The following is a 17,500-nucleotide window of genomic DNA, read 5'->3' on the forward strand; positions in this document are numbered from 1 at the left end:
AAGTACACTTCTCTCTCTACTATTCACCAGGCGTTGTCTAAATGATAGTCGCGGCCCTCAAATACCATCAGGGGTCATATTTAGCCTCTTCCTCCATCTTCACTTTTAATGTAGATCCTGACAGTTGGTGTGGAAGTTACCGGTAGTTGTTAGCATTCAAGTTGTGTATTTCTTCAAGTTTCTATGTATGTTGATATAAACTCCAGTACAGTGAAAGTATTGTGGGATATGCTTTTATTGAATGTGAACAACTCTGACTTCTGTAATATTCAAAGTTTGCTAAAGTGCTAGTTTGTCATTCTAGCTTCGCTCACTCCATCAACATACGCTATATTCTTCTCAATTCTGAGGTACCTGTAACATTCATTCAATGGAGATGGAGAAGATAGATAAGCTATTAATATCCATATTTGTTTGGTCTACAAACGTTCTTCCTTTGTGAAGATCCTATCATCCAGACTTTGCTTTTCCTTTAGGGGGATGACAAGGGGTCCACTGGCAGGATGAAAGATATGCATAAGCTGTCACCCTAAAATATTTCCTCTTGAAAACCTACTCCACTTAATAATTTTAGTAACTTTTGTCTACAAACTTGGTTTCTAATTTCAGTTTTGTATGTTCCTGAAGTTTCGCGAATGTACCATCTGTATTGCGTTTCATAAGTATGAAAACATATTTTTATGTGACTGGCCTACACTGGTTCAAGGTGTTTGTATTTTCAATCATGGAACTCAGCTGTTTCCGTTGAATGAACAATGTGATGGCCGACAAGTATATCTGGACACACACACACAAACACATATTGATTGGTTGACTGATTGAATGAATGATTGATTGATTTCCATTGATTTGATTGGCCTGTTTTTCAAAAGTTCAAAATTATATGCTGTTTTTATCCTTCTTATTTTTTCGTTCAACACTATGCTAATAGGATCCCAAATAACTTACAGGGTGTTAAACACATTTCGGTATCCTCTGATTTCTCAGCTAAGCTTTGAAATGCAGATGAATTGTCGCTGAGTAGGCATAAGTTAGCCTACGACTGTTCAGGCGTGCTACGGCATGTACATCCCTGTTGGCATTAAAGTTATTATTCTTTTACGTATCTCTATTTGTTTACGAAAAGATAGTAAAGTTGTGTTCAAACGGATCATTCAATCATATGCATCAGTTTATATTTGATAAAACGTTTAGTTTGGTTAATCCAGGATGTTTGATATTTCAGATTTTAGTGTATACTTTGATTCCAGTCACGAATGACTTAAAGGAAACTTTTAGCCAATGTGATTTTGTCCGTTCATTATTAAGTTATATTTTTAAGCACATTGTCGACAATGTGTGTGTATGTGTGTGTGTGTGTGTGTGTGTGGTGTGTGTGTGTGTGTGTGTGTGTGTGTGTGTGTGTGTGTGTGTGTGCGCGCGTGTGCGTGAATGTACACGCGCATATATATATGGGATAATGTTCTTTAGTTCAGACAAATTTTTATCACTATTAAATTGAAGGTTATTCATATCTTCAGTTAGCTTTTTGTAAGAGAGATTCAATGCTATAAATGTACCTGTGCAACAATTTGTCTGTAGCGTCGCTTGTTTAATTTGTCGATAAATATTTGAATGCCACAGTATATGTACTTTCTAGATATTTAGTAATATTTCTATATAACCTTGCCTACATTTGGTTGCTCAGCCTTACCATAACACAGTATGTTGCTTTCAGAGAGAGACATAATTACATCCGTCTTAATATCGACCTGATTGTAGTACAAGCATGCATGAATGTATGTATGCATGTATGCATGCAAGCATATATGTATGTCTGCACCTATGTATGTATAAATATATATGTATGTATGTATATATGTATGTATGCATGCTTCTGACGTGCAAATTCGGTCGTCGGAATTGAGTGTAAGGCCAAAAGACCAATCGAGCCGTCTCTGATGCAGGCCAGCATCAGTATTCTGTTAATCAATCGTCGCCATGAATTCCTTTTCATTGTTTCTTCGCTTTACAATAATGTGGATAATGTCTTCAGTTTTGATTTTGGATAGACTATATTTATTTCAACTGATTATTTTTGTCTTTTGTGGTTGGTAATGGGAGTTTCTTTTCTTTCATTTGCATTGAAATAAGTTTCAAGGTGAGATGTTACAAACCTCTCGATACTTCATGCCAGGTTGTGTATATTTTAATCTCTCTATTACTTGAATTTTTCGCCTCAAGTACCCCGTACAATCTTCTTATTTAACTGCTCTAGTTTTTATTATTTACTGTGTTTCTTGTAGAAATATTAGAGTCAACTCTCATTTTACGTCTCTCACCTCTCTCTTATTAACTATCCTGTATTTCGTGCAGAGAAACATAACTAAGATAGCTGTCGCCCCTTTTGGTTTCCGAGATGTGTTGCTTCAGTGTTACAATCCGGGTCTCGTACGACGTTGGTATACAGACATATATATATATATGTATATCCGAACCCGCCCTGTAGTCTCCCGCCTCCCTTTTCCCCTCCCTTACCACCCCACGACCCTACGTCTCCAACGCACCATTCTTCGAGCTTTCCGTCATCTCCAGTCCGACCCGTCCACTTCACACCTCTTCCCTAACCGACCCCTCCCCTCTTTCAAACGAGCCCACAACCTTCGAGACCTTTTGGTCCATAGCTCCTTCCCTGACCCTACCTCCCAACCCGGCTCGTTCCCCTGCTCCCGCCCACGTTGCCGCACTTGCCCTTACCTCTCCAACACCACCCGCCTCACTAGCACCCACCATCGACCCTATCCCATCATCCACTCCTTCACCTGCACCTCCAGCAATATTATCTATTGCATCTCTTGCTCTCTCTGCAATTCCTTGTACATCGGACAAACGGGACGCCGCTTGGCTGACGGTTCGCGGAACACCTTCGTGACATCCACTTGCGAACGACACACCGGTCTCACGCCATTTCCGCTCCACCGGTCACTCCTTGCAACACCTATCTGTGTTCGGTTTGTCCTTACACAGAGGCCATCCGGATTCCCGTTTGCGCCGTGAACAGGAATTAATCTTCTCTCTTCGCTCTTATACGCCATTTGGTCTCAACTCTCCCCCCTCCTCATCTAACCCCCCTCTCCCCCCTCCTCACCTATCGTTTCCCCCCCCGACCCCTACTTCTTCAGTCCTTCATCCTTCACCCTACTCCCCTTCCTTCTTCCTCTTTCTCCCTCCCTCCTTCCCTCTTCCCCTTCCCTCTGCTCCTTCACTCCCTCACTCCCCTTCTCTCTCCCCTCTCCCTCTTTCCTCCTCCTCCCCCTCCTCCCCTTTCTTTTCCCCCTCCTCTCTCTCCCCATCCTCTCCTCTTCCCCCTCTCCTCCCCCTCTTCTTCCCCTCCCCTTCTCGCCCCCTCTTCTCCCCTCCCCCTCTTCTCCTCACTACACCACACGACTTTACACATCACATCATATATGATGTGCCATACTAATACATACACCAACTAATACATACTAATACGTACTAATACATACTAATACATACTAATACATACTAATACATACACCAACCCTATACATACACACGTCCTCATACGCACTTATACTCTCTCATACACACACACACACACACTTATACATACTAATACGTACTAATACATACTAATACATACTAATACATACACCAACCCCATACATACGCACGTCCAGACCAATCCTACGCACTAATACTCTCTCATACACACACACACACACACATACACACCCTTATACATACTAATACATACACCAACCCTATACATACACACGTCCAGACCCATCCTACGCACTATTAGCTGGTCCTTCAACCCTATTATCAACCCTATTATCTCCCCTTATTTCGCTCTCGCGTCTCATGTTTGATCTTTGACCTCTGGCCGAAATCAGATCGCCATGTTGATTCGTTAGCTACTGCACGCATTTTTTTTCTCTCCTTCTTTCTGTGTTTTTTTTCTCTCTGTGTATCTTTCTGTTGAAGAGCGTAGGCTCGAAACGTTAAAGACTTGTTTTATTTATATTTCCTGAGCGCCATGCTAATACAATTGTTCGTTTGTTTTCCACCTGCCTTCGTCTTTTGTCTATTTTCATAAAGCTTCCCGTTATACATATATATATATATATATATAATATATATATAATATATATATATATATATATAAACAAAGATAAATGCGATACAATAAAATTAATTATAATCGCCGGTGTACCAGTATATATATATATGTATATATATATAATATATATATATAAATAAATATAAATATATATATATGTATATATATATATATATATATATATAATATATATATATATATATATACATACATACATATATATACATACGCATACATATGAATGAATGTATGAATACAGATAGATAGATAGATAGATAGATAGATAGATAGATAGATAGATAGATAGATAGATAGATAGATAGGTAGGTAGTAGGTAGGTAGGTAGGTAGGTAGGTAGATAGGTAGGTAGGTAGGTAGGTATGTAGGTAGGTAGGTAAGTAGGTAGGTAGGTAGGTAGGTAGGTAGGTAAGTAGGTAGGTAGGTAGGTAGGTAGGTAGGTAGGTAGGTAGGTAGGTAGGTAGGTAGGTAGGTAGATAGATAGATTGATAGATAGGCAGACAAAAAGACAGACAGATTCACGGACTGTTATGAATACTTGAGTTAATTAATGTGTGCCTTTTTGTAGGTTTACGTGTGAATATGCTTAGATTGATCTAAAACAAATCTGCTTGCCTCTATAGTACACGTGTTGAAAGCACGATTTCGTTGTCTTCACATGAATTTGTGTACCAGCGTATCACACGCTTATAGTTGATTCGGTCAAATGATTCGGTCAAATAGTTCTCTAACGCTCAATGTCTTTTGTCGGCTCTTAACGTACATTTTAGGTAACCTTCATAAACTCGTAACTAGGGATTTGTGAATGCATTATTCACTTTGCACCTAATCATAGCAACCAGTTGCACAATGTTTCTCCGTAGTTTGTCCCGTTTTTCAGTAAATAGGTGACATACTTCGGTTGTGTTATCATTTAGAGAGATCTCCAAATACTTGAATGATTTATGCAACACAATACAGCAAAACATCCAATGTCCAAACTCTGGGGGTTTCATTTTGTGCTAGGTGTTCTTTAGTAACTTGATAGACCACAGATAACATCAAGTCAATGAGTTTTCTATTGACTCCTGTTCGAATCATTTTCTTTTAGTAGCTTGAAGATGTATGTTCTCCTTATATTTAGAAGTTCTCATTAAATTTTGCTGTAAGTTGTGTTCTGAGCAGTTTGTATTTTGCATGCATTCTATTTTTCGTATGACTTTGTAGCGGCGGTATTCTATTTCATAGCTGTGTTATTGTTATCGATTTTGTTTTGTCCGTGGTCCATGTTTTTAGTAGTTTTCTCTAGAGCACATTCTACTTGCCTGTTGATGCCGTTATCTGTTGAGCATATTTTGATAACCAGATCTGCTCAGTAGAGCTCTATCGTTCTTTTCAAAGAACGTAACTCGCTGCAAATTTGCTTCGCAGTGAAATGTAAATACTTATCATCTTCGAGTCATTAACTGAGCGAGTATCCTGTACATTTTTGTAGGATAAGCGAAGTTCTTGGTTCAGTTTAAAAAATCCTCTGAGATTTATCTTGATAGTTTTGCACGATCAATGGCTGAACTATTCCCTGCTTTACCATAATGTATGTATTAGTAATTCATGTGTCATTCACCAGTTTAAATTTACCGCCTGATTACTCCAATTTTCTTCGCCGAACGAACGCTTCTTCCCATTTATCCAATGAAGCCAACCAATATTTTTAGTATTGTTTTGGTTTGTTTTTGTAATTTACCAGTGTTGCGGTTTTTCTTTCTTTTTCTTGTCTTTTACTAGGTTTGTAAGTTCAAAACTTTTGGGGAAAGTACTCATTACACAAAAGATGGAATAGTCTCCTATTCTGACTCGATTGATTTCGACACAATATATGTAAATATGTATGTATGCTTGCAACAAATGGAAATAAAGACTATGCTCTAAGAGAAATAGAATCAATAGGGATCCAAAACATTTATATGACTAGCTAACTTGCACTAGTCAATCGATATCTTTGTAAGAGTATAAATTTCTTCTTTACACGAGATGTTCCTTCAAATTCGTTTAAATTTTATTTATCATCGCCCATTATTATAATAAATTTGTATCAATAACATTTATTTATATGCAGACCTTGAAAATACTTAAACTGTAATAATAAAATTCTACTTACCTAACTGAAGTTTAGCTGGAGATTCTGGTGGAACCCAGAAGATAACCAACGTTAACAAAGATAAAAGAGCACAGGGGAGGATGAGGATAAAACTGTAAAAAGCTACTTTTCTTCGTAGTCGAAGTCGAAAAGTTAAATCGGGATAGGGCTCTGGGCAACACGCATACTTTCGCACATTCCTCACCGCGACATTTTCCATGATATCCCACTCATTACTTAACATATAATCGTTTAAATCCATTTTCGGAGCAGAGCGAAACACCACGTCCACCTTGAATCCGTCATATGTCCACGAACCAAATTTGAGCTTACACTCTTGGTCGTCAAACGGAAAAAAGGTGATGTCGAAGAAACAAGAGCTTTTAAGAATCGCTTGAGGCATCCAAAGAGTACCGCCAGTATAGTTAACCACGACCAAAGCCTCCCGTTGTTCTTTCAAACGAGTATCAGCACTGCAATTAGAAAAATGATATAATAAAAGATAAGAATTTATTAAGTAATATTTTTTATATATTTTATTTATGGAAATGAATTCATTTACAAGTAACACGAATCAAATTATATCTATACGACTATGATGTGGAACATAAAAAGCCACCAAGTAAGAAAAGTGAATTTGTCTAAATATATCAATAGGGCAGTATTTTAGGTATATAGTGACTTGTATACTGACTAGTATACTTTTCTTCAATGCTTTACAAAAATAAGAATATCTGAGTCATAATGTAAACTTATTAATTTGAATGTTTGTAACCACATAAAATATTTTATACAGCACAGTACTGAAAGAAGAATCAATTTAAATTACTAATAAATGGTGTTGCTCTATACTAAATATTAAAAACATGAACTACTTTCGTTTTGTGTTTTAATCATTTTGACATTTGTTAAAAAAATGGTTGCAACAGCACTAAATATATATATAATGAAATGGATTTCGAGTACCAGGATGTACTCGAAAGCCTGATATTTAATCATTCTATAAATGTGAGAATCATAATGCATCTAAGGACATGTCTGACAACCTATTTATATTGTACGATCCAACATTGTATTTCAATAGATATCCAGTATGTTGGAGACTTGCAAATATCGTTTGGCACCCGTGCACTTCCTGAAAAAATTAATTTTACAAACAGTTGTCAAGTAACATTCAAATGAAATTATTTTATAGTTTACGACGTAGGATCCCGATTCTTGCTTTCTTTTCAATATGCTTAACAGGCCCTATATTTTAAGGGGTCGAGGTAAGAAACAAGAAACAATGTAAATAATATGTTATGCTTTTAATTGCTTTAGTAGAAGCCTAATACAAGCAGGTGTCCATAAGCAATCACAAAATCGGCAAAAGAGACCGACAGAATAAGTGCCAGGCATAAACAAACAAAAAAGGAATACTGGGGTCAATTCATGCTACTAAAAGCTCTTCAAGGCGGTGCTCCATCATGGCCGCAATCCAATGACTGAAACAGGTCAAAGATAAAAGATAATTGCTTACGTTGCCTGACAAATGCTGAAAATGTGATACTATGATCACTGAGAAAGTAATAAAGTAATACTCATACTTTAATACATTCATGTATGTGTGCGTATGTTTATGTGTATTATGTATCTATGTATATCTATGTATGTATGCACATATATATTTCAAAATGTAACCACGTTTGGATCGTTGGCGATTTTCTCCTTCCGTCTTCCTTTCTATTGGACTTTCCTCTGTTTCTGAAGAAGAGCATTGCTCAAAACGTTAAACCATCTTTCTTTCCTCTCCTGAGCGTCTGCTAATACTTTACATGTACCACATCCTCGCGATGTTGTTTTTTTGTGTTTGTTGTTCTTTTGGGGGATTTACTATATATATATATGTTTCTTTTTTAACCGGGGCAGTCAAAATATGCAAGGCCTTTCACAAGTTGAAAATGTGCATTTATCTTCGTTATCTACATTTCAACGATGAAGTTTTGTATCTCTGTTCTTGTTAGAAATCAGCCCCTTCCTAAGAGGAAGCTATCCAAGAACTAAAAACAGACACAAGAGAGAAAGTACACATGCGCATGCGCGCGCGTGTGTGTAGATAAATGCACATTTTAAACTTGTGAAAGGCCTTACATATTTTTACTGCATCGGTTAAAAATTGCATTTGTAATGTGCGAAGTTGCTGGTTGATTTCTCTTTCTGAAAGTCCTAGCTTATCCAAATTTTCACGCAGGCATTTTCTCAGAAAACCAAATGCAGCAATCAGTATTGATATAAATGTGAGTCCATAATCTGGATGTATAAACTGGAGTTTCGAATTAGTTGACCGTAAGTATCCTAGACATTCGCATCAGCTGGGCAGCTGACCTCTGGGCTGCTACATACTTTTCTTGTCTGTCCCAGACAGAGTATCCGGTCTGTTATGTTTACAAAAGTTTTGATGACAATGTTCCACTAACTTTCATTTCGTTGATGTTTGCTTATCTTTTCAAGGACAGGGATATTCTCTATATTAATTCCAGGAGAGTCTTTTTTCGAATGGTATTGCATACTGTTTTGGAAACAACATCGAGTAGTGCCTTGAAGATATTTATCGATAGATTCTGATCACAAGTGCGATGTCTTCCACAGAAACATTGCATAATCTACATTTTCGGTTGCATCGTGGAACCCCAAATACTTCATTGTCTCTTTTGTTGACTAGATATTTCGTAGCAATCTCCTGTTCTTGGATTGGAAATACATAACCATCGACGTCTGACATGATGTAACGTTTACCAGTCCAGTAGAGGCTGCCCTTCATGACAGCTTTTCATAAATTGAATGATATATACGTCTTTTGCATAATGCAGCGTGAACCAGAGAGATGAAATATATTGGAAAATCTGGTTCTGAAGGAAAATATATTTAGAATGTAAACACAGTCTTTCTAAGTGTGTTTATGTGAGAAAAAGGTGGGTGAAATAATAATTTGTTCGCTATTGCTCAAAGAAGACGTAATAGGTTTCCTCAGACAATATCATAGACGACACAACTTGTATATACAAAGCAGTCATAATATGTGTGTGTGTGTGTGTGCGTATGTGTATGTATGTATGGATGGATGAATGGATATGTATACATATATGTGTGTATGTATGTATGTATATGTATGTATGTATGTATGTATGTATATATATATATATATATATATATATATATATATATATATTATTATATATATATATATATATATATATATATATACATTTAGTATATTTATGTGCATGTATAAGCTATGAGAAGCACTTACAAGTTGTATAATAAGATGTCGGGTAGCCAGATTCTGTCAGATGGAACGCGGATGTTTGAAATATTGCCATGTTCTTCTGGATCCCATTTCAAAAGATGGTCCGTCCAAACCTGCCAAATTAAAAAATTAGCCATTAAAAACAAGTTCACTGTTAAAATATGGTTTGTTTTTAAAAATTCATTACTTTTTAATTTTTTCTTTTATCAACTCTAAAAAACAATATATTAAGGATAATATCTATTTTCATAAACTAATATTAGAAAATGTTACGGCTATGCAATGTTCACATGAAGCTTACGTGAAAATATTTGCGTCAAAACACTGTTTTTCAACATAACTGGCAATACATATCGATCTACATTGCCAGCAATATTTGAAAATATACGAAGATATGTGAAAATATATAGTTTTTGTAAAGGTCTGTCATAGTCAAAATGGTGCTTCATTACGCATCAGCAATTATATATAGACTAACTAAGAATATTGGAATAGCATATCCTTACACAGTATCAGGTATCATTTTTTAATGACGTTATCTACACACTTATGATCGAAGTCTCTATGGATCTATACTCAAAAGGTATAAATCCATATATTATATTTTATTTGTACAATAGTTGATGCAGCCACGATTCGTTCCACTGCTATAATTTACTTAGCGCCTGATGGTATTTACTACAACACCGAGTATAAAAGGTAAATATGGATTTCACTATGACAATAATTTATTTCATAAATGCGCAAGGTTCCACTGACTCTACAACATTTGAATAATTTATTGATTAGTGTACCTTATCACATCATTTTGTAAAGTTTCTAAAGAGATGGTTCTCTAATATTTTAAAACACTATTGATATAAGATGCTCAAAACAGCAGAAACCTGTCCGGAGCTGTTTCCTGTACTTGCCGGGAAAATAATATATTAATATATTCTTCTCATCATATATATTACTTTTTGTTTAGCCTTTTTAATGCTCCGTAATTTAATTTGATGGCATCCATTTACTTATTGAAATTATATACAAACGTTTTACTAAGATAGAAGCCAACCTTCCATTTGTTTTACACTTAGAAATTATATTGTGTTGTTGAATAATTGCATTTGCTGATGATGATTATATAATTCCATTGAGAACCAAACTCAATAAACATGTAATAAGTTATGGTCTATTTAAGTTGGAAATCGAACTAAAGTTAGTTTTTCTTAAATTCTACACTTGAAGTGTAATGGGAAAGAAGAAACTAGCAAAATTAGATGATAATAATTGAATCATTATTTAATATAGTCTTCAAATTGCAAATTACATTCATTCAGGAACAAAATATAGAGAATTTTTCTTATATTACGTACATAGTTATACCAGATATTTGTCACTAGTACTTGATTTTTTTCATCTACATCGACAATCTGAATGAGGCTGAGGTCAAAGTTGACGGTGACGGTCTCCGATGTGTTGAGCACGGGCCTGCCTATCTTTCCTAGTCGGGCATACCGATCTAGCAGGCGCTTCACCAGGAGCTTCTCCTCAGAGACAGGCAGGTTATGATTGAAAGCGGCTGACACTGAAATGAAAGAAAATGTGACAAGAAAATAAGACCAGTCAGTTACACAAAATATATCAGCAAAATATTCTGTTATTGTCCTTCATTATCAAAACAATCTTCTTTCAGAATGAGTATTTCAAAAGTGGGTTTCAGAATGTGTGTCAATGACTCATTGAATTTCCGACAAGTGTAAACGTATACATTAATATATCATGTAAAAGCATAAATATTAATAGGACTTGTCTGTAAATAGGGCTACTTTCAGCTTACTATACTAATTATACTAATGCATACTATATGCCTCTGGTAGTCAAAATTAATATCGACTGGATCTAAGTGTTTGTTCCAGTACTGAAACGTTTCTTATTAATTTTGGCACCCTTTTTGGGAATCTCCACCTTTTTCCTGTGTCTTTGTAATTCTGCTTTATCGTTGCCCTTCTTGCAAATAAAGGAATCTTGGTCATTATCATTGTTGTCTTTTATGCTGTCATCCTGTTATTTCTATTTCCAAAATAAGAATTACTAACTTGGAAACGATCCATTTTTGATGACCCATTCTTTCTATTGTTTGCCTTTTTGGAGTAAAAAAAACGCTATTCTAAAACATCTTTCCCTTGGTTTGTCGTAATATTTGTCATAATTTTAGTAATATTTTGACATAGTATGAATGATATGCCCACCAAAGGAAATACTGAAATATTTCTGCAAACGTCAAATAAGGGGGGAAATAATATAGATGTAAATACTTCAAATGAATACGTAGACATTTCAGAAAAAGAATGCGAACTTTTCAACTCCGAAGGTGACTTTAATACCGTACTCGACACAGTAACAACGAAAGGAGAAGCTCTCACATATAAACATGACAACATTAGTGAAAAAGTCTTGTGGATATTGCTTCAAATAGTGAGCTCTGTAAATGGGCAGGGGTCATGTTTAGTCATGTTTAGTCATGGGCAGGGGTCTTGTTTAGCTCGAGGAATTTACTTCGGAGCGAGAAAGAAAAAATTTGAAGAATACTCTGGGGACGCAATATTAGCTGGAATTAAGTAAATAACTACCGGAAAGATGAAAGACAAACTAACATAGAAAGGAGGAGGAACCTAAATATGAGGTGGATCAAATGCCAAAAAAAGGCGAGATGGAGGCCTAGTATATTGCTTAGATGATGTAATTACCAAAGTCCTAATACGGTACGTCAAGAATACCAGTATATCACAGCGCGCTGGAGAATGTGTATGCAGAAGGTATATGACATTTCTTATGCAGAGAATGTTGACAGATACCGTCGGAATCGCCAGACTCCATTGCAAGCGGGAGATGGTGAGCAGTGAGGTAGATTTCTAACCAGTGGCGTTTTATTTCTCTAATTATGAAACTATCGATTATGAAAAATTCATAAAAATAACACTTTTGCCTGCTGATAACCGTTTGCTTTCTAAATATATATACATACCAACAATGAAACAAAGAACATGAGGACAAGGAAGCAGATTTAAACAATATCCAATGCTCACACAATATACAGATATCTACGTGCATTCTAAATAATAAACAGTTGATAAGAAATTGAAAAAGCTAGTTTCTGGTCAAGTTGACATACCAAGAAACATGGTTACACTGGGTGCTGTATGACGAAAATCGAAGCTGTTTGGAGTCAATTGTATTATTTGTTCCTTAATCTTGTAAGCAGTTGAGATACTTGTTGTTGATACCGATGATCTTGGTTTTATAATGATACTAAAAGCATTATAATGACTGTAAAATTTAATATTAACATTGGACTTAATAGTGTCAATATTGTAAACAGTTGTAGTACCACATATAGTTGAGCCACCTGGTGTCATATTTCATTAGCATCAAGATAACTCACAAGTAGAATTCTGTCACATCCCGTAGAGATTGAACAGTGAATTTACAATATAAGCATAATCAACGGCTTAGAAATTCCGTCGTAACTGTCAGGAGAACAATGCAGCTCTTGCAAAGCATATGTTGAATTGAGAGAAACAGAGAAATCTAGCAGCATTGGGTGGGAAGTGTTCTTAGATAAGGTGCAAGCCTTTAGAAACGGTCCAAACTCCATGTTTTTGATAAAGATATCCCAATCCTAAAGAACAGAGCCGAAATATTCTCTATCTTCTGGTACATTGAGACGTTAAAGACTGCATGATAGCTAAACATTACAACAGTTTGTGATTAGTTCATATCAAAGAGTATATATGCGTGTGTATGTGTGTGTGTGAGTGTGTGTGTGTGTGTGAGTGTGCGTGTGTGTGTGTGTGTGTGTTTGTGTGCGTGTGTGTGTGTGCATGTGTGTGTGTGCATGTGTGTGTGTGCGTGTGCGCGCGTGTGTGTGTGCGTGTGCGCGCGTGTGTGTGTGTGTGTGTGTGAATTAAGCAGACTGTTGCAAAGACAAAGTACACATATTCAACGTTTTCCTTCCCGTTTAAAATACAGCAGCATAGAATATACTTTCAGAAATTCTTATTTACCGATTACTATTGTCAATGAAAAGTTAAAGATGCTCATAAAAGATTATTGACACAATTAATGCGTGTATTGAATGAGCAAAGAATTACAATGACACGGAAATATGTCCATATACGCATGCTAGAATATATGGAGATAGGAATGAATAGGTCTGTTATGTTCAATCGAAGATTGAACATAGTAAATATTTCATTGCTTGGTCAACATTTATAGTGCAGAAAGTACTTTGCATTTATCTTCTTCCCTACCGGATAATACGGTTACTGAATTCCTTTTCCTCAGATATGTTGCATTAAATATCTCGCCATTTAAATTATATATTTTACCGTTTATGTTTGATTATAATTTGGCTACTAGCGTTTATTTATAATTCTTACATTCATCACGATTTTTACTTACATAGATTTTGGTACTTGAATATTACGCTATTTTTGTATGAATTAACTATGTATTCCTCAAACTTGAAAACAAAATAGCCAGACATTAGTTTCAAAATCAATAAGAAACATTTTCCCCATGTAATTATATATATATATATATATATATATATATATATATATATATATATATAGATAGATAGATAGATAGATATAAATATATATATATATTTAATGCTTTCCAGATGCAACATGCATAACATAATTAGCTATTCTGAAAATTGTAGAGAGTCTTCTGATTACTTTATTTGGTCTTTAGCTTATATATACATATATATATATATATAATATATATATATATATAATATATATATATATATATATATATATATATATATATGTATGTATGTACGTATATACATATATATATATATATATATATATATATATATATATATATATATATATATGTATATACGTACATACATATATATATATATATATATATATATATATGTATGTATGTACGTATATACATATATATATATATATATATATATATATAAAAGTTCCTGGCGAAAGGCCGAGTTGGAGGCTCAACTTTCCGAGTTCTTTTACAGAGCTAAGAAAAACTGAAGGGCAGCTGCAATAAGTGTGTGAATCTGAGTGAGGAATATGTGGAATAAAATCATAATAAACTTTTCCTTCAATATTTTCTTTTATCCAAAGCCAGGAACTTTTCAGCACTCCCTCGTATGTGTGTGTGTGTGTGTGTGTGTGTGTATTTAGAGTGTTTCAGACCAGTACGAAATTAACTTTATTTACCATATAGGTAACAGTTCCTTTACGTTGCTAAGGACACTTTAATGACACACAGTCTTATTTCCTCACTGTTTCAATCTATGGTGTTGTTCCCGGTATAGAAAATTATACAAAACTTTTAAATCTAAACAGATTACTGAATGCGACATGTATTTGTTTATGGACTCGCTTAGAGAATATGCACGTATTAGCAGCAATATTTCTTCAGATATTTTAAATCACCCAACCCACAAAATATTTCTCGCCTAATTCTGTTTATAAGGCAGTTTTTGTATGCCTTTTTCACTTCTCGGATATGTTTTCTTTTTTCTTTACTCAGAGTAAATGTTTCATTTCTGAAGCTCTCTTTTGTAAAATATCACTTCCTGATATTTTATAAAATTGATTTTGGATATTTTGGCTTCATACATTCAATTTAGTTTCTCTGTTACCCTCAGGTTAATTTGTTTTCTATATATGCCACTCAAACAATTTCCTTTTAATTCTTTCATTGTTTCTTTGTAATCATATTCTATACAAATTTTTGAGCTTTTGCGAATTGCATTGCTTCTAGCCTAAGTAATAATTGGGATGCAGCTGTCGAAGACATGTGATAGGAATCTCAAAATAATATTATTCCCAGCTGCTAGAGTTTTCTATACATTGTTCTTTCAATTGTCATTTAATGAGCAAACCAATTAACATTACACTATTTCTCATTGAATGCAGAGTATAAACGCAAATGGTGGAAAAGGAAGATGGTTTAGTACAGAATATTTCAATAGTAGGAACACATTCTGCTTCTATATAGTAAGGTGAGTGAATGGTAAAAAGAAGAATAGTTCGAGGTATACTGTCCATATATGCAGGCGTTTCGATACAAGAAAAAACATTTTTTGATTCATAAATTTTAGTCAATTCCAATTCATATTTAGTAATGATATTCGGCTGTTGCAGGACTATTTTGTGTAAGTGTGTGTGTGTGTGTGTGCGTGCACACGCGCGCATTTGGGCAAATATTTAACATGCGTTACCTAGTTCGTTTTAGAATTAGTCTGAGAGATTACAATAACGAAAAGACATGAATTTATACGTATGCCATAAGACAGAATTCCACTAAGGTGGTCGCAATCAATTGTTGGAATTGTCTGTCCGTTCACTAGTTGATAACCTATTTCTTTATTACCCACAAGGGGCTAAACATAGAGGGGACAAACAAGGACAGACATAGGCATTAAGTCGATTACATCGACCCCAGTGCATAACTGGTGCTTAATTTATCGACCTCGAAAGGATGAAAGGCAAAGTCGACCTCGGCGGAATTTGAACTCAGAACGTAACGGCAGACGAAATACCGCAAAGCATTTCGCCCGGCGTGCTAACGCTTCTGCCAGCTCCTCGCCGCCTAGTTGATAACCATTGAATAACTGAGAAGGAGCAAATAAAGTAAGGTCAGTAGGAGGTGTAATGATACTTGGAATGCAGAGAGGCATAAATGTAGCATGAGAGAGAGAGAGAGAGCGAGAGAGAGAGAGAGAGAGAGAGAGAGAGAGAGAGAAATTGGCAGGAATACAGAGAAAGAGAGATAATGAAAGACAGGGCAATAAGTATTGCCTGGGACGAAATACAGAGCGAAACCTGCCGCGGCCGTTAAATGAAGGTAGAATCTCCATGAAAAAGAGTGGAGGTATAGGAAGAGAGAAATGTAAATGGAAACTGAAAAATAAGTCTCTAACTTTCTATTATATCCGAGAGGATTGTGAGATACGATAGAGTCGGCCGGCAGCTATGTCCCATGAACATAATACAAACAGCTCAGCGGTTAAATTGTAGAAAACGTGGTTTGGAGAGACCAGTTGAGGCACATTGGGAAGGAGATCAATGGTAACTGTAGAGATACGATACTTAATGACTGCTAACCAAGACATCTAATAGAAGTGATCGAAACGTAAATACAAGTTCGTATAATAGTGATAAGCAGATAATGGCTATGAGAATGAAAATAGTTTCTATAGCATTGGGATAACTTATTATAATTAAACACGTTCACAAAAACATAAAGCCTATAAAAGGGCCTCCAAAGTTACACATTTACACACAGTTCCAAAAGTAGCTTAAATGGCCATATTTCACATCCTATGGATAACACTGTAAATCCGACAGTACAATTTCTTCATACCATCAATATTCTACAATTACTAACCAAGAAAATTAATATAACTCACAAATCACCTTGAAACAATATAACACAGCTACCACTCAGTGAAATAACACAATGAATATTCTTACACAGTCGATAACCGACAATATAACACAAGAAAAGACAACAGAACAGATTCTACAACAAAGCAAACTACGTGATATACACTCACAATTCTACATTTCCTAGAAATGTGCATCCCGAAGCTTCACATCCTCCAGAAAAACGGAGGTACGCTTGGTGACGCAGTAGATACTAGTATGTAACTGTTGGTCACATCTTGATTTGTACATACATACTTCTACTACAACTACTACTAAAACAACAACAACAATAATAATAATAATAATGGTTTCAACTTTTGGCACAAGGCCAGCAGGTTCGGTGGAGGGATGAAGTCGATTACATCGATACCAGTGTTCAACTGGTATTTATTTTATCGACCACGAAAGGATGAAAGGCAATGTAGACCACGAAATTTTGGAAGGCAAAATCGACCTCAACAGAATTTGAATTCAGCAGGTATACACGGACG

At 35.4% G+C, this 17,500-nt stretch overlaps 1 protein-coding gene across 4 annotated transcripts in view; it reads right to left on the bottom strand.

Moving 5' to 3' along the window:
• LOC115212977 (neuronal acetylcholine receptor subunit alpha-3) overlaps nt 1-17,500 on the bottom strand; it is a 224,236-nt gene that overhangs the window by 161,631 nt on the left and 45,105 nt on the right. For all 4 annotated transcript variants that reach the window (XM_036504284.1, XM_036504285.1, XM_029781841.2 and 1 more), the window contains 3 exons: nt 10,899-11,110; nt 9,547-9,656; nt 6,279-6,730 (listed from right to left, as the gene is read on the bottom strand). In XM_036504284.1, the coding sequence (XP_036360177.1) occupies nt 6,279-6,730; nt 9,547-9,656; nt 10,899-11,110 (774 nt within the window). The remainder of the gene's footprint in view (nt 1-6,278; nt 6,731-9,546; nt 9,657-10,898; nt 11,111-17,500) is intronic.

The sequence above is a fragment of the Octopus sinensis genome, linkage group LG6 (assembly GCF_006345805.1).
Source record: "Octopus sinensis linkage group LG6, ASM634580v1, whole genome shotgun sequence".
Classification (NCBI taxonomy): Eukaryota; Metazoa; Mollusca; class Cephalopoda; order Octopoda; family Octopodidae; genus Octopus; species Octopus sinensis.